The sequence below is a fragment of the Prenolepis imparis genome, unplaced genomic scaffold (genome assembly GCF_030444845.1).
Source record: "Prenolepis imparis isolate NDT839.2.m4 unplaced genomic scaffold, iyPreImpa1.0 SCAF_1, whole genome shotgun sequence".
Lineage (NCBI taxonomy): Eukaryota > Metazoa > Arthropoda > Insecta > Hymenoptera > Formicidae > Prenolepis > Prenolepis imparis.
In genome coordinates, this window is record NW_028141159.1 from 11,962,154 (window position 1) to 11,981,635 (window position 19,482).

A 19,482-nucleotide genomic window follows, 5' to 3' on the forward strand; every position below is an offset into this window, starting at 1 on the left:
TTAGCGCGAGACACGTGTAAAAATTGCCATTGTATTAATTGAGTTAATTTTTACTTTTGAAAGTGACAAGTATTTCGTTATATGTAAAGTACGCTATGTAAAGATGAAATGATATTGGCAGTATAAAAATCTTTTGGAATATTTTTTTTTATTTTGTAAAATATACGAATATATATTTAAATATCGATACACAGCTTTGTTTATTTAAGTTTGTTTAAGATAATATTATAAATTTTCAAAATACCATAAGTTGTGCGTGTTTCGGAACATTTTTCAATACGAATTTGACCATCTTTTTTTTATGAAGCGCGATTCACGCACTTTTGTCGGCGAGATCCAAGAAACTTGACGAACGCGTTGTACCTTCGACATGTGAGGTCTAATTCTGTCGTGCTTTTTTTTTAAGGACTTCCTGTTTCCGTGAATCAATCTGAGCGATCAGTACGTTAATCGATGCTTTCCAAATAATCGTTTGCGCAGAAAATCGCCGGCTAATGAAGATTCTCGATCCCTTTTTTCAGACAATCTCGATTTGTAGAGATTGCCGTAAAATGAACGTAATAGTATATCTTTGTCAAAAAAGATAAAAAAAAATAAAGATATACTCAAAATTAATTGGAAAATATTACGTAACTATGTAACATTTACTTCATTAAAACAAAGTAAATATTTGCATAATTCGGAAATATTCTTTTCTAATTTAAAATTTGTGATGTCATATTATTTAACTTTAAACTGCAATACAATTGTTGCAGTGTGTTTTGTGTGTGTTCTAATAGATATAGAAAATTACTAAATAACAATATAATCTCTGTTTTTATTTTGATTTCTCTATTTTAGTTTATTGCGTGTGTGCGCATAATATTTAAAAAATTGTAATTATTTTGCAGCTACACTAAATGCGAGTTAAAATTTCTTTTGATGATATTTAGTTGTAAATTGTCTTGACTATTTTATATATCATTTTGTATACTTATGAAATATCAACAGTAAATTTATATAACCGGAAAATATTAAGAATTGCATCGAAGAACAAAATATAATCAAATGCATATGTTCAATCTTTGTTCCGATTGATTTGCCATTCGAGTGACCGGATATTTGTTTCTCGAACACACACGACGCACTCTAGAGATTCGTTTCCTCTCGAATAAATCAAATCTCTTGGATGTTATTGCGTTTCTTCCGGTCTCCCGCATTCAAGATCTCACATTTCCTGGACTGTCTCATCCTCCTTCCGAGAATTTACTCAACGATATATACATCTATGTAAGGACATTGAATATATGTATGAAGTCCAAGTGGACAAATACAATTTATAGATCCTTAAATGAAATAACTATTGAGAAGATTAACTTATATTATATTAACCTTATATTTATAGGAATATTTTATCACTTTACAAAGAAAATTAAATAATTTCTTATACACACACAGAGTGTATTCTCCTCTATATAATATTTTAAATAAATTAAATTTTTTTATAAATACAAAGTCAAAAATTAATCGCAATTAAGAAAAAAAACAACAGTTATGATGATCTTTGCACAATACGTAACAAAGAATTTCTTAAGGATTACGAAAGTTTTATAATATTGTCAAATCAAAAGGACGAAAATATTAAATGTTTCATACGGCGTAGTGCAACGCCGCGATTTTCGATCGGATCATATGTGCAGCATGTATTATAATCTCAAGGAAGGGCTGTTAGCCGATAAATTCTTCATCTAGGTAGGAACCACTTACAAAGGGGAACACCTTTTCGTGATTGCATGCTTACGGCATGTGAAATAGTGTCCAAATTACAGGTCACGGTGTATAATTCGACGAAGCGTTGAGCAGAATCGTGCATGGCCGAAAAAAAAAAATTCGGCGCGATCCAGGGAACAAGCGTACCCATTTCTCTTCGTAGATACGCGAAATCACGGCTTTTTAGCGGCTTAAATCTCCCCGAGAATCGCACCGCTAACAAGATTAAAAACCGGCAATTAATCAATTAATCGCGTGATGTTTCTTTTCTCTTCTTCCGGAGTTTTAAACGGCGCGCGATAAATAATATGAAAAGTACACAGGTTAAGTGACAGAGGCTTGATATTTTAATAAAGAATTAAGTATATAATTCTGTTCATCGAAATCAACCATTAATGCTACAATGCAATAATTCATAATTGATACATTTAAATAATTGGATAATAATCTGCAGTCCAAAGCAATAATAACGAAACCATGTTTAATATCAACCAATTTCTATTTAAATTTAACAAATGTTCTTGTAGTTTAACAAATTAATTAAATTACTTTTGTTCCGAGTGATTAATTTAATTCTCTCAGTCGATCGCAATTTAATCACAGAGATTGATTCGTGTGTAAATTATTATACTGAGTTAAAACATGGTAATCAATTAACGATTAATCAGTGATTGCGTTTCTCACGTGGCATTTTATCGAATCATTACGCGGCAACCTAGTATGTATTGCTTTCGAAAAATTACAATAACAAACTCGTTTGAAATATTACCGGCATAGCAAACGATCACGTGGATTTCTCTCAATGAGGTTAATGGAAATCGCAAGGAGTCAGTTTTTCTCTAAAGTTTCACTATATTCGCTCATTCGAACGGTGGCTTTATGACGTTGCGGTTTCAATTTTCCGCATGGCGAAAGGTTTGACACCAGTCGTCGATATGAAAATGAAGAATCGCTCTTGTCAACAACTTATTTAATGATGAAAGTAAGAGTTCCTTGCAAATATATATATATGTCAATAAATCATTTTAGACTGCAATAAACACCATTTTATATGACGATTTAAAATCTACCTCGAAATTGTATTTGCTTCTCTTAAAGTTAAAATTAATGTATACAATTTACTGAAATTAAAAAAATTAAATTATACAGATTAGCTTAGCAAGCGGTTAAGACAGAGATTGAATGAGATAAAAAAAGTTTTCATTATTTCTGGACTAATTGAGAATATGTAAAATAAATAAATTAATCGAAGTTTGTAAAATATAAATTATATATATATTATATATTTTACAATATTTTTTACAATATTATTATACAATATTTTTTTAATTTAAATTATATTAAGATTGATAACAATTTAACGCTCGATTATTTGCTTTTTATGAAATTATCACGTTATATCAAGAGTTATCGCTCGTATACGTTCGTTATGTAAATGTTGACGAAGGTTGGGATGAGAAACGGTTCAAAAGACTATGATATAATCAGTTAAGGGGCTATTCGGTCAAACATACGGGCTGCAATCTGGGCCTACGAGGCAATGAAGCATCGTGAAACGCCTCTTGCTTGTTTTGTCACCTAAGATTCTTTGTAGTCTGAGCTTCCTTAATGTCATCTTAATTTCAAACTTGATTATTACGCAGTTTATATTTCACTTAATTAAATATATGTATATAATATATAATAATTATATTATAATTATATTATGCTATAAATTATATTATAATTTAGAGTATTATAAACGAGAACAAAATACGATTTTTTTTCTGCCAATCTATACTTTCTTATTTCATCTTATCTAATTGGTATTACGATTATTTATCTTTATGCAATGATTATTTATAATAATTTACTATTTCAAGATCTTTCTATTTTGTTAAAGTTTCTAAAAGATTTAATATTATTATATTTTAAATTTTATTATTACACATAAAGATATTACCTTTTATCTTAACTGTATATTATCTTGATTTTCAATAATTTGTTTTAATCTGACTTTTGGGATTTGAAATTTGAGATTGAAATTTTAATTAATATGTGTGCATGTGTGTATGTGTAAAAAGAAAGTGGGAGATGGGTGATAAAAGAAAGTGTGTTTCGCATTAACTCATCAATTGAAAGCCGTTGTGTTAAATAAATCGCGAAGGTGTTTATCGCCGATCAAGCGGCAGTCTATTTTCGAAGTAGAAATCCTTAGCGTCGTGTGCTGCTTTATCACCGTGAAACCGCAACTATGCAGCTTCGCGCGGATCACAATGCTTTATAATTAATAAATCACAGCGTGACTGAACTTTTATCGAAGGCTTCGACCACCTTGAAGTACGGTTATGGATGTCACATTTTACAATGGCATTCGACAAGTAATCGCCATGACTGGTTATTTGTTAACAGACTTGAGCGAGACAGTCGATCGTTTGACAAAACGCGTTCACAAATTCGATATCTAGTAAAATTGAAAAAAGAGAAAATTATGATTTTTTGAGAATATTAGATCTATGTATGTGTATTTGGTTATAATTTTTAATATAAATATTCATATAAATTTACACTGAAAGCATTCAGTAATTTTGTTAAAAATTCCGCATTAATAAATTGCACTGTTTTATGATCTGTGACCCTGAGAAATTTTTGAAATGTACTATAAAAATGCAGTAACTGCAGCCCGTTATGTAGTAAACAGAAAAGCTTAATGTTTCGAGGGTGCAGGCAGACTACTGGTATATCACTGGCTGGATTGTTATGTCCGACAGAAAATAAATAAATGCTTGAAGTGTTCCTCGAATTATCGTATATCGCATATTTATTTAGTGATGTTGTTCTTAAGTTGGAGAATGCAATCATATTGAATTTCAATCATTAATGTTGGTTGCAAAACCATCAAAAATTTTTTTCATTTATTGTTTTTATTTTTTGATCGAGATATAATTTTTTTAGGCTATCCCAAACATTTACATAGTTACATTTGTTATTTATTATTTCGATTACTTTCTCTTTTTTTACATCTTAAAAACTTGTTATGTCATTTCTACATTGCTGTTGGTTATTTTTCTTCAGATTAATTTATTAAAGAGGAATTTATCTTTCATTTATTGAAAGACTTTAAGACTGCGTTTGAACATTACAAAAAAAATTATATCCAACATTCAAAAAAGATGTTGATTGCTAGTGGGTTAATTACCGGACTTAATCGCCCAACGTAATTGGTTCTGCATTACATTATATCGCATGTGTTATAAGACACTTCCAGTTCTCTCGGCTCCGTCGCGATTCGTCTCAGTATTTTACGCGCAATTTGTTACGCTAATAAAAAAAAACTCGCGAGCGATTGGCGACGCGCGACTGGAAGGAGAATGCGAAAAAGGATGAACGGAAAAATAAAAAGAAAAAGGGAACGCTGTGCTCGGGCAGTTCTCGCTGCAACATTGCACCGGGATGATAAAGGAAAAGCCACAAGTCTAATCTCGTAGGTAGAATTTTACGGCTCCGTCCGTACCACAATTACAGTTCGTTGAACCGGGAGCGAAGGGCGCGCGCGAGAAAGGAAAAGGGGCATGTCGGAATTTCCGTCAGTCTATTTAGCGCGTAGATAACGCCATTTTAAACAATGCTTCTGATTATCTAGATGAGATTCACCGGTAAAATAAGCGCGATAACGACTGATAACCTAGTCAACGTGCGCGTCTCTGCTTTGTGTAGAAATTGTTTGCATACATCGTCCCCGGTTGCTCGTGAAAAGTTTCATTTTACATAGTCCTCTCTCTTAATGGTCATATCTCTTGAGAAAGAGAGATACGAGAAGTTGCAATACAATTGTGTCGTGCGTATCTCTAAGAATATAAATCTGTGCAATATAAAATATTACTTTTCAAAGAAATACTTTCAAGATAATCAACATATAAGTCTATATACGTCTATATGAAAAAGAATTTATCTACTTATTTTTATTACATTAAAATTTCAAACTAAATTAAAAATATTGCATCACAAATGAATATTTTATATCGATGATAATAAAGCATATGTAAAGTTATTATTTCATTTACAATTTTTTAAAATTTAATTAAATTTAATTAAAATTTAATTAAAATTTATGTTTAATAAATTTATTTTCATCATTTATTTTCAATAAAAATGGAAAATATTTGAAAACTTTACTCGTAAAATATCATCGTTTACAGCGAAATATACTGATTGAAAAACACAATAAATTATTTAATATATAAAATATAAAAATAATATATAAATAAAACACAATATATCAATCATATATATTTAAATCTAGTCTCTGTTCTTAAAATACTTTCGATAGATCCAAAAATCATAAATTGTCATTTTTAACCCAAGCGTGTATTTGGCAACGCGAATAGTCACGGGAATCGCCGAATTATTGCTAGGAGTCCCGCGGGATATTACGCAGCGCAGCGCGCGATGCGCAACCGGTGCGCGCGCGGAGGGATGCGATGCGTGCGCGTCTCCTCCCTCTCCTCTTTCCTTCGCTTACTCGTATGGTGGTCCACCACCACACCATCTTCGCGGACCTATATATTTCACGGAGAGTCTCCCACTTTCGCCACTATCATTTCTGTCGCGGCAGCGCTCGTGCGCGCCACACGTCCGGCAGTCCGTCCTTCCTGTCGAGTTCACGCGGAGACCGGAAGTTACGATCCGCTCGCGCGTCTTCGTGTCTCGTTTGTCCAACCCCTCGTACCTTGCACCCTCTTATCGAAACCATTACATAGTGGTGCGGTTTTTTCGTCGTTGTAAAGGGAGACTAATTTAGGGGACTTTTAAATTTTAAATCGAGATCGGTGACGCGTAAAGGTCTTTTTGTACGCGGGGGTGCGCGAGGGTTTTTTTATGGGACATGTGTGCCACGTGGACCGAACCGGAAGATCCACCTGCTGCTGCCACTATCGAGTGGGATTAAGCGAGCAGGCACGACGGTAAGTCGATGCAATAATGCAATGACAAAGCGCTGCTCCGAAATTGAGGAGCGCTAATCAGGGAATCTATGTTTATTTACATTTTGTGAAAAAAATTTAATGGTATGTTTAATCAATTTGTTACGAATACTATTCATATGAGAATTATAAAACTATAAAATATAAATAAAAAATTTAAAAGGAAGTACAATTGATTGGAAGGCATGAAAAATATCGTCTTTTTGAAAATATATGTCAATCGAGAATAATATTAAAAACACTACATCTAATTTTTCGAAAAAATGTTTTCGTGTAATTACTGATAGCGAAATATATGTGCACCACATTAAAATATCTTTTTTTAAATATAATGTTTTTATTCGCTCTTCTTTCTCGCGACATAACAGTTTTATTAATAGTCTTTATTAAATATTTTACATATGACGTATATTATTCTCTTTGCTTTTTGACAGTCAGTATAGTGCTCATGTTAATTTTATGTGATCTTCGAACGTGTTCACGCGTTCATTTAGCGGACAAAGAGTCAAAGACATCAAACACGTTGACAGAAAGGCGAACTCTGAGAATACGAAATGTAGGAGGAGGACTGGGACGAATTTACCGTGAATTTTTCATAACATAATTTATCATAGGGCCATGTTTTTTCTTTCTTTCTTTCGCGCGCACATACGAAATGAGTACTCGTATATTCTTCGCAGCTGTTCACACAAACAGATCACACACGCTGTCTCAGAAAAAAAAAACCACGACATACACACCTCTTTATATCTGCCGAATAGCGACTTAATACATCAGCGCTGTAAATTATGCCTTTATGACTCTTATCTGACCAATTTTTCCGCGAGTGCTCTCTCGCGTATCGCGTATATAATTGTGGTTTTCCCGAGATTATTAAAATAGAATAGCGCTAACTAAAATAGAATCAAGAATACATATTGGAAAACATTCAAGAATTATGAAAATTATACTTGCACATACATTTACAATATACGTATATAAAGGAAGTAATATGGTCATAATTATATACATATCTCAGATCTTGTGTGTATTAAGGGTTGAGATGAATGAGAACAAACAATCACGAATGAATGTAAGTGAATATTAGTGAAAAACGTTTTATATAATTAATAATTTTACAAAAAATTATTTTTATTTAATTTAAATTTTAATTTAATTTAATATTTTTATCTAATTTAAAATTTAATTTAATTTAATATTTGTATTTAATTTAAAATTTAATTTAATTTAATAATTTTACAAAAATTATTTTTATTTTATTTTAAGAAATACAATAAATTAATAATTAACGTCTTTTTACACTCGTTCGTTCGATCTGAATACAATTTTAAATCTTTAATCTTTAATATAGTTATTAATACTGTATTACTAAATATATATATTCGTTAAAGAAAGAGAGAGGGAAAGAGTGAGGGGTTTGAGATGGAGAGAGAGGGGAGGGGGCCGGGGAATGTTGAATCCCACAGCGTATGTATAGCGCTGTTTGTTTACATCGCTTTGTTGTCATTCACGCGGCGAGGCTCGAGCGGCAGGTAAGGAACCCGAGACGCTCTGTATTGTCACAGTACTCTTCGGAACACAGTCATGAGAAGTACGCATACCAAGAGATATGGAATGACACGCAATTATTCTCTATTAATAATTATCAGCTTGTGCGATTAATGAACTTCCACGATTGACAACTCAAAAGCGTACCGAGGCTATCTGTGTTAAAATATGTAAATATGTACTTCGCGCGATTACATTTCAAGTAAAAATCGAAGCAACAAAAGATATAAAAATTAAAAATTGTTTTATTCGGATCTTTATTTCCATTTCCGCACAATTGATTACTTCCCGCGACAAGTAAAATTATCATAACTATTTGATTTAAGTAATAAAAAGATATGATTGATTGTTTGTTGATAATACGTGTTTATTTGGCAGAATTTTACATTGTAAATCTACTATGTTTGGAATGTTGGATTTCGAGTTTATATTTTCTAGCAGTCAACACGTTTAATTCACAACGTTTAATTCGTATACATATTTGATGTTCATATACAGGGTGTCCGGTAATAGTCGCATCAACCGTCGTGTGCAGGTAGAGCTAGTTAAACCGAGTAGAAAAGTCCTCTACCATTTTGCGATATTCTCAATAATAAGAGAGATATTAATTAATAAAGATCGGCCAATTCGCGTGACGACGGCGAGAAGAGACAGCCCAGTTTTATGTCGTTACTAAGCATGCGGCGAAAAGAAACAGTATAATGTTACACGGTTGCTAAGCGCGCGATGAAGCGGGGAGGAGCGCTTTACAAAAGACAGTAACTCCATACGAGTAGCGCTAACTCTGGACCACCGAGTGGGCTGTCTCTTCTCGCCGCACGCTTATCATCGCGCGAATTGGCTGATTTTCTTTAATTTATTTCTCTCTTATTATTGAGAATATCGCAAAATGGTAGAGGACTTTTCTACTCGGTTTAACTAGCTCTACCTGCACACGACGGTTGATGCGACTATTACCGGACACCCTGTATATATAGGTATTAAGTTATTGGAGTTATTTTAAATATAGAGAGTTTATTCGTTTATTTGTTGCAATTTAAACAGTGATATAATTTTTATATCAATAAATGTTATTTATTTTTCTAACATAGTTTAATTTAAATAATTACTAATATCTAAGCATGAATATGCTTAATTTGTCACGAAAGTCATTGACTATAATTATCAAATAACTTTGCTGATTAACTTTTAATAAATTAATCATATTATTATCGCATATAAAAATAAGAAAATAAATAATTGTCATATTTAATCAGTTCAGATATCATCAAGTTTAAGTCAGTTTATTGTGTTGGGCTTTTTATTTAGAATGTCTAACAAAACGATTATGCATTGTCTAAAAAAAAATTTGAATATATTTAATCTTTTTATTCTAATTTTTTATTCTAATGTTTTATTCTAAATTTTTTTTACTCATATATTTAATCAGAATATATTTAATATATTTTTGTGTTCTAATTTTTTATTTTAATCTTTCTATTCATTAACGTACATATATCCACATACATTTGCGACATGTGTTGAAATAATTATTGGATCATTGACATTCTGAGCCATTAGTATTTCCAGGCAAGTCATAAAACTTTAAGTGGAACTCGAAGCGAATCTAATAAGCGCCAGCTTGGCGACGGATGGCGCATTAAAGCTTGGTCGCGACGTTTGGGCGAGAAAAAAAAACGGGAAGCTTAATCTTCCGAAAGTTACGGCGATCGGTCTGCCCAAACGGCGTCTCCTCTCCTTCGCGTATTGCCCTTCACTGCCGTTACAGGGCATCGTGATTTGTTGCGTGGCGCCCTTGCTTACGCTCTCTGTATCATTCGTTTGATAATGAGCTTTGCCCTTCTCTTTTTCACGCAGGATGGCCTGAGCCTCGGAGCAAATCTTCCATGGACCGTCCACGAAAATCAGAGGATGAGTCGCTGCTGTCGTGCATCTTTCCAGGATTCCCGCGTCGACGACATCGCCGGCGATCAGCTGTGATCAGGATGGATCTAGGGTAAGTAGCGTCATTATTCTAGTATTAGAATACATACATGCATGTTGTAGTAATAGAAGTAATACAATTTCACAAATGTGCGAATAAAAATGCCACGACATACGCATATTAAACTTAACGCAAAACGGAAGCAGCGAAATAGCGAGCAAAATAGAACGAAAATAAAATGATACAGTATATAACGATTCAGTCATCTGAATGTACAATTTGAAACAGGCATAATTTATGTATATGGATTTGAACTTCAATTGACATATGAACTTTAGTGTGTCAGAACTTATTGTTCTTTAACTCATGTCAGAATTAGAAAATACAAAGATCAGCAAAATATCCTGAACGCAATGTAAAAATTTAAAATTCCGTTTTTTGTTTTAAAGTTTGGTTTTGCAGGTTTAAACTTTTCGAAAACAAAATTTAAATTATTCAAGATATTTGTGTTGAAAATATATTTGAGCCAGACATCTTGTGTGGCATCGAGCTTCACCCTTGAATAACACGCAGGCTTGAGATATTGCTCGAAAACGCGCTTTCTATGTGCAAAATATGAAGCGCGTTCGCGATAGATACATTGAGAGTAATTCGCTGCACGCGAGTGAGTTACGATATAATTAGGCGCCGGTATGCGAAACGGAAGATACTCGATAAAACACTCATGTGGCACTGATGAAGTGCTGTTGTGACGATAGCGATTAAAAAGACGACATTTATTAGCATCTCCAATTTCTTAATCTTTAAATGTATGACAGAATTTCTACATCGTTAAAATAAATTTATATGATGATTAACACACAACAGTATAGGATCCTGAAAAGATAATATGAATACAACGAGAAAGTTATGATATAAAAAATTATAAAAATAAAAAGAGAAGTAGGGAGGATTAAAAGATACATTAAAAATCTTTTTAAATTTATTTTTTGAGAATCTGAAAAAAGTCGTATTTATTCATTATATGTAAAAATAATTTTTCAATAATTTTACTCTCTTTGAAATGACAAGTTTTTATTAAATGGTACAGCTCGTCTAAAATCAATCCGCGTAATATCTCGTAATGATGGCATGCAATTCGAGCCGTGGTGCATTTCGGTGCGGATCAATCTTATACAGGAGAGAGATAGAAGAGCGAACAAGCAAGAAAAAAACATCTATTTCCACGCGAAATACGATCTTTCGATAACTCGTCATCTTAACGAGAGAATGTCTCTCTCATTTTCCTCTTTACGCCGAGGGTACGCCTGATGGTTTATTTTAATACGTGGGTATCTCACATAATAATTCTCTCGCGATGTGTGTACATATATACATCGCACGCGCAAGCCCGCAAAACGGGACATCAATCGTTGTCCTCGTTACTTTCGATGCTTCGGGCAGAAAATCTCTTGTTATCCGTCTCCCTTTATACCGTGTGTATGCCAATGTCGGTGCATAATTACCGGTTTTCGATCAGGCAAGTGCATCGCCGCGTTTCCGCGTCTCTCGAAAAAACGCGCAGCTCTGTTCCTCCCGTTCGCGTCCTGTCTCTCGGTTGATTTTTCTCTCGAGACGTGCTTCCGCATGAAATCTTCTTATGCCCCAATTTTTATTCTGACATTATCTGCTAATTGAAAACTTTATTAAGAGAACTGTGGATATGCTTGAAAATAAAAATTCTAAGTAAAATCTTTGTATTTCTATTAGAATACTATTGATTTAGTTGGAAAAATTACAGAATGCTTATTACAGTTATTCTGCATCGCGTAATTTATTAAATATATAATTTATATTAAATCTGCAGTTATAGATAAATATAGTTAAAACATGTAAAACATGTATACTATTTATAGTTAAAACATGATACATCATTTAAAAAGTTGATATGTTTCAATCTTTATTTGAGGAACGTTGTTTAGCAGTTTTTCTATCTATATATATATTTTTTAATTATTATTTCTTTTTTTTTATCAAATCACGAAGTTATCTTTTCTTATTTTTATGGACGGATTAAACATTTTAGAACTGTTAAAGTTTACTATTTTATGACACGGGTTATTTTCATGCATTAGAAACGAAAGAATGCGAATCTCTGAGAATTTTTCTGTTCCTTTATATCAAATTTCTCTACGGTACGCGCTCGAAATAAGTGCTAATTATTCCTGTTTTAATTACAGCAGAGAATAACTATAGCGCATAAAAATTTCCGCGGCGGAGTTATTAAATTTTAGCTTCAACAGTGGAAAGGGACACAAAGCGTAGAATTGCGAAAAATTAGTCATGCCGTATTGCTGTTATCTGCTATCTTGCGCGAGAATATTTCGCTATACCGAAATTAAAGCACTCGCTTTTTCCATCAGAGAGTACGTAGATAATATTTTACAATATACTTTATAGAGAGTTAATTATAAAAATATAATTTTTGTTTTTAATTTTGCAAATATCGAAATAATTTTCACAATTTTTAGAATTTAACATCATAGTTTATGAACATATTTTAACAAACATTTTCAGTCGATTATAATTTATAAATTATATATTCTTTTATATTATACATACACATACAATATACGTGAGTCAGTTCTCATTTAACGTCGACAAGATTCGAGTAAAAAATAAAATATTTGATATATAGATTCGTTTCTCGAGATGATCCGGAACCGCGGGGGGTTAAATCACTCGGCTACCTCGTAAATGTGCTTTTGTAACGCTACGAATAAAATCATTCGGCGCGATTCAAGAGCCCATACGTCGCTCCTTGACGTTGACGCCCGTGAAAGTACAATAACTCGTGCATTACCTTACAACGTTAATCCCATGGCGGTATAAAAAGATGAATCCTTTCGAAAAAAAAGAATTGTGAACAATAAGCAAGTAGCAAATCCGTATGATAATTATGTTGAGTTTGGGCGCGTACGATTATTACATAAAGTCCTTCTTCTGTGGATCACATGCGGTATACGGTATACATTGCATACAATATGTGGTCGTTTACTATATACAGAGCATTACAGAATCTATTTTACATACTTCCCTCATTTATTTATTTTCGAAAGAAAAATCTAGTTTTTAAGTTAGAACTTTCTTTCTTAACTGATATCAAACGAATTTTAATGTAATAGAATTTTGATTTGAGATTTAATTGTTAAGGTATTTAAATTAAGAATGGAGTTACCTCTCTCTGTCTTGACAGTTTGGTCGAAAATTTTAAGCTTGACGAAAACTCGATATCTCTGCAACACTTTGTACGTATTTAAATATTGCATATGTAACATCGTCAAACGTGTATAAATTGTACATTTTATTAAGTACCTTAATTTTCTTATCTCTTTTTCGACAACAGTTTCTCTAATAAACTGTTACTGCATTAATAGAAAAGAAAAAGGATTAAACTATACACACAAGTCTTTAGCAGATATCTAATACATGAGTACATGTATGAGTAATTTCTTGTAAAAAAGAATATAAGAATTTATTTGTCATATTAATCATATTATATTCATGAAAAAATTTATAAATAATTTATCTATAAAAATTATAAATAAAATTTTTGAATATTTAATAAATTTAATTAGTTAATCTGTGTGTATATATTGTGACTATAAAGCAATTATATATTTCAATAAATTGACTCGTGTTTTTTTCAATATTTTTCCGAACGCGATTTGCAAACCATACCATATATGTACAATGCGTTCGCAGAGATGACTATGAGCGTGTGCATGAAAGTGCATATGCAACAATTCTTTAGCATATACATATATGCTTTTGTGTGTGTACCGGGTCAGACGAGCGATAACCTGAAATGAACGAGAGCGGACGGCTAAGTCGCAAGGTGCGAATTTAAAATCAAGGTAGAGAGAGCGTGATGCGATTAATATTGATTATTTACGATGCATATTGCACTTGTGCATATAGAAGCGAAAGGGCTTAATCGCGCGCGGCGACGACGACTGGACGAACGGATACGTAAACGTCACATGTACGCGTTTTACGTCCATTAGCCGCGCCTCGAAAACGAACGTGTCAGAAATCTGAAGGGCAGCCGGCACGCCAGGTCGCGACGTGCGAATGTCTTTTGATCTTCGCCGCCGTGCGCGCGAAACGCGCGTAGACACCGCGATTCCACGTCGCGTATCCCGCCGAGATGCACTCGTACGCGATCGGATCGCGTTAGCGTTTTGCGCCGTGCATTTCTTAATCCGTCAGTACTCTAATCGCAAAGACCCTCGTGTCGAGAATCTGACAGAGTCGTCACTTTTAATGAATAAATGATCATATCAAGTATATGCTATATCAAATGCAAATAAGTTTTAAAAAATCTAATAAAATATAGATTATATATAATAATATATATAATAAAAAGTAGGCGTCTTTGTACATTTGTGTAAAGGAATTGCAAATACTATATTTATTTATTTCTTAATACATATTTCATGTCTCTTTCAGAATGTAAAAAATTCTGATAATTTTATAAAACGCGATAAAATGTTAAGTTACATAAAGCTAAAAAATATGTGATTATTTTTACAGTATTAAATATTTTTATTTTCTTCTACAATAATTATATATAAAATCTGTTAAATTTATTTAATATGTAATAAATAGTCAGTCTTTCCTGTTCTATCTAATAATTGTTCCAACTGACAAGATATCGTTCTATAGCGAAAAGAATTAATTAATTTGTTTCATAATAATAATAAAAATGAATTGCACACATAACTTATTCGATCGTTTACCATTAGACTGACAAACGATGGCATCATTAACATCATTGTCACAGGCACATACGTACATTTATCAGTGGCGATGCAGATTTGAAACTAAATAAATTTTCAGAGTCATTCTCAGACGCGCACTTAATAACTCACGATGACCGCCGATTAATATCATTAGACGGCGTAATAGAGCGTCGTATCTTCGTGACTCTTAAAGGCTTTAATGATGCTCGAAGCAGACTCGCTGCAAATTGTAAATCGAGCGTTTCTATTTCGCGTGAACGCGCGTCCCGATCAATTTATTTCGAGGCAATATTGAAAGACGCTTGCAAAAGAGAAAAAGAGAAGATCCCATTAGAACCAAAGATAGAAACGCTGCAATGAACTCGTCTCACGAGTATACGAGTATACCAATACAAGGAATACTATTCATAAATCGAACAGGCCTAAAGGCAATTCATGGCACCTCTCGGTGTGTAATCACCTCGTAATTTTCATCGGACAATTCTTTTTTTCGCGACCGCGTTTACGAACATCGACATTGCATGCGCGTCTAGGCGACTTCGACATTTTCAAGACTAGGATACACGTAGCGAAATTGCGTTAAATTATTTATTATAATCTTTGAGGTAATAAACTGTCTATACAATTAGTCCTTAATACTCATTTCGGAAATTATACTGTTACAATTTACCTCTATAAAAGAGTGAAATTTATGAATATAAAATAAATTATGTATTAATTAAATAATTTACCTTTGTATAAAAGAAGAAAATATTCTTTTAAAATAAAGACACATATTTATGAGAAATGTAGTTTCAAAAAATAATTGTCGGGTAATAAATTCTCTCACGCGATTGCATTTTAGCTTCTTTTTTTTGGTATAACAGAACGGTTATCTTTCTCCGCTCGCGAATAACATTAATCCAAGAGTGAAATTCTCGTTGAAGTTATGGGCGGGTTGCAGCTATTGTCAAGTGTATATTTCTTCGTCATGGAATTGCGCACGCATGCATGAATCGCGGTGCGCTTTGTCGATTCGAGGATGTCGAGAGGCCGACTCGACCCTTTCACGAATTCGTTATCGAGGACTTGGTTAAGTCGATTTCCATGTCGTTATCTGGGTCTATTAAAGACAGTCGCGTGATTGCACTGACACCGACCGTTAATATGTTGCATAATTTTTCTCAATCTTGATGTCCCACATTCACGTTTTTCAAGAATAAGAAACGTCTTTATATATTCTTGTTTTTAACTGCAATATTCATGATTGTCATATACAATGATCGAATTTAAAGGAAATATTAGAGCGAAATCTATGTCTTTTATAATATTTTTATGTTGAAATATCTGTTATTATAGATATTAAGATTGACGATGAAATTCTAATTGAAATACTAATTGAAATATACTAATAATTCCGTATATTAATTGATAAAAAAGTTGCAGTAATAACATTATTAAATGTCAAATAACAGAATGTAAAGTTAGATGTAATTTATATAGCGATATGTTACTTCTGTTATTACATTCCCACGTTGCATTCTCTTGGAAAGGAGTGCAGCGAGTAATGCACATCGCGCGCCATAGTCAGGCATCCGTAAACGGGATGCACTCGCGTTGCACCCGTGTTCCTTGTTTCTCGCGACCGACGTGCCGAACAGGTGGTTGCGATGCAAATCGAGAGAATTTGAAATACGGTCGACCCTGTAGCGGCTTGGAAATTACGCGAGTACAACTCGCCATTCGATTCCGTTTTGCCATTAGAGGCACTCGTTGCAGTTGGCTGCAGAATTCGAGTAGAATGATTTTTGCCGTGAATAAATCATTTGCGAATCGATGTTGCGTTAAAGCGCGCGTGCTTAAATTTCGTTATATTATACATATAATATTTCACTTGGAAGAGATTTAGTGCCCGTCAACTTTATTGATTTTACCTTATTTGCACATGTTATGATACTGAAATTACATTATATTATTACTTTAACTGATCTCTCGTAATATTGATAACTTTTGATTCATTTGAGATTTTATAAAATTTTTAATAAAGTAAATGATCTAAGACAGTATTACTAAACTCTTTGCGGATGAAATAAATAAAATTGTTAGACAAAACAGGATTTAGAGAAAGATGATAAAATATGGAAGAGTGCTATATGAGGGAGTAGGAAAAGAGATAATGGATGTATAATAGGATCCCTGAAAACCTGTATTTATATTGGAAGCGAACAGATTTATCCGAGTGCGGTCGCTTCCGGTGATCGATAATTTTCTAAGCTCCTCTTAAATAATCCGCGCCTACTCGTCTATTTCTCGCGGCTATTTGTGGCCGCAGCGATGCAACGCGAGTTTGCCGCAAGCGAGTCATTGACTCTCGTTTACGTCAAGCAGAACCCGCTGACAGAAGTTTGACAGTGCGCGCGAAATGCTGATTTTTTTCCGACAATTGTGTACAGTTTAGGCGTTGCTCGTTTAACATGCACTAATGCATGCGTCAGATTTTCTGCCAAAGTCTATTTGCGCGCGAGTCATTATCGCGGTCGCGTCATTATGTCTCGAGAGAAGACCTACACCCCATTACCAGCATTGTGCCTGCACATTGACCAGTCATCGTTTAACTGCACTAAATGCAGATATCGAATTGCAACGTCGATCGTGACGACGACTCGATGACGCTTATTCACGCCATTGCGCGCATCTTGACAGAGATACGTGCATTGTCTATAATTGCATTTGTCATAGAGTGCATCGAACTCTTGATGCGGTCCCTTTCAGAACTGAAATTTTAATTCACGATATATTTCCAAAGTCCAAATAAAATTCTTTTGAATAATATATATATAAAGACATTTATTTTAATCAAGGATAAAGTAATTTTATCAATCCTTTGCTTGTCAGTTTTCTAGCATAAATATATCTTATTGTTAGAGAAAAGAAACGTACATGTATTATTCTTAATAATATAATATTTTTCTAAATGTAAAATATAAAATAAAATAGTTCTATATAAATATAATATATAAAAAATAAATACAAAGTTCTAAATATAAAATGTCTCGCGCATGTCAATATTAACAAATATGAGAGTATCTAGAATAAATTCAAAGAAGCATAAATTTTATCGAGTGACACGAGAATATATATGAGCATGAATTTCATTAAAGAATAAAAACAATCTTTCTAGTATTAATCAAAAGGCATGAGGTTTGCTGTGAAGAGAATCAATCGAAATGAAACTAATTTCATTGGAAGAACTTGAAATTGCGAGTTTCCCGTTACGAAATTCCTAGTGGTGCGCGTCAAACGAATCTCGGGGGAATTGCGGTGGCCACTCGGAAATTCCATCTAACACGAGCAACGAATCGCGGGCGTCAAGTTGCATCGCGCCAACCGACTGCATGTTTAATCGCGCGGTGCATCCGCGGTGCTCTCCTAGTTCGCTATCAATTCAGATCGCGAACGATCCTCTCGTTGTTTCATTCCGCGCTTTGTCGGCGTCGATCGCGGTTCTTCTCGTTCCATAGAATCTATTGTCGCGCAAAGGAACGCGCGTTTATTCGGCATGCGACCATCGAGATTCGGACGCTGACAGAATACACATCCCCTCCGTCAAGGTCTTTAAGAGAAGAGAGTAGAAACCCTCGTCTTTTTTATATATTTTACAATTTTAGTAACAATGAAGAGGGGAAAGAATTATCCAAGACAGAGATATGCGAGATTTTGCGTTTTTTTTAAGATGCAAAACTTTTGGATGAAAATTTCTTTTTAAACACTTTATTTTATCTTTTTTTAATGTGAAATAATTGATTTCATATATTAAATTCAATTACAATGAAATGACAGATAAATACAGATACCCAGAATTTTGAATATTGAAATATCAGGATCTCTAGCACGTAACAAGGTTTAAATTCTATGGATAACAAGAAACAAATTACACCGACGAGAATTTGCGTATCTCCAAATGAACGCAAACTCGGGTCTCTCCGAGAGAAACGGGGGAGAGCTCTGTATTATTCAGTGGCGAACTCGCGTGCAAACAAGTTTAGAGACCTCCGTGCATTATCAACGGGTCAAGAGCATCAATTTACCACTTTGAGCGATGCGTTTACATTGTGTTAACACAGCGTTCGCTCGTCCGTCCGTTGTTGCGTAGAGGAGGCGTTAACGGCTTTACTTAAGCGCGGAATCACGAATAGCAGGCATGATCCTCTCTCGGCAGGGTACTCCGACTTTCTTTCGACGCTTCGTCGGCTGAAACAGATTTGAACGGATCTGCTCGCGTCGGACTAATCGCATCGGCGACGACAAGACTCCCATCAACCGCCGGATATTGACGGGGGGAGGCTGCCGTCGCGCCGGTTCTCGCTTTTTGCCGCCGTTATTTATAGCGGATTTACATAGCCTCTCCTCAAACTCGTCACGAACTTTTATCGCGGAGCCTGTAATTTACAGCGCGCGCGATCGACGAGCAGGCCCGTTTTAGCTTTAATACCTTCACCGTCCCCGTCCCGATATCTTCGATGGCGATCCCGATTGA

The 19,482-nt window shown here is 34.0% G+C and overlaps 1 protein-coding gene across 6 annotated transcripts in view; it reads left to right on the forward strand.

Annotated features, from left to right (window-relative positions):
* The window catches only part of LOC145946625 (thrombospondin type-1 domain-containing protein 4), a 120,504-nt gene that overhangs the window by 12,844 nt on the left and 88,178 nt on the right, over positions 1–19,482 (forward strand). For 5 of the 6 annotated variants that reach the window (XR_014427190.1, XR_014427147.1, XM_083056613.1 and 2 more), the window contains exon 6: positions 10,116–10,254. Coding sequence is in view for 4 of the 6 variants with exons in the window: in XM_083056613.1 (XP_082912739.1) it covers positions 10,116–10,254 (139 nt within the window). In the remaining 2 variants the exon portion in view is untranslated. Of the gene's footprint in view, positions 1–6,332; positions 6,693–10,115; positions 10,255–19,482 lie in introns of those variants that run through there. The other variant, XM_083058355.1, reaches the window with a different exon arrangement.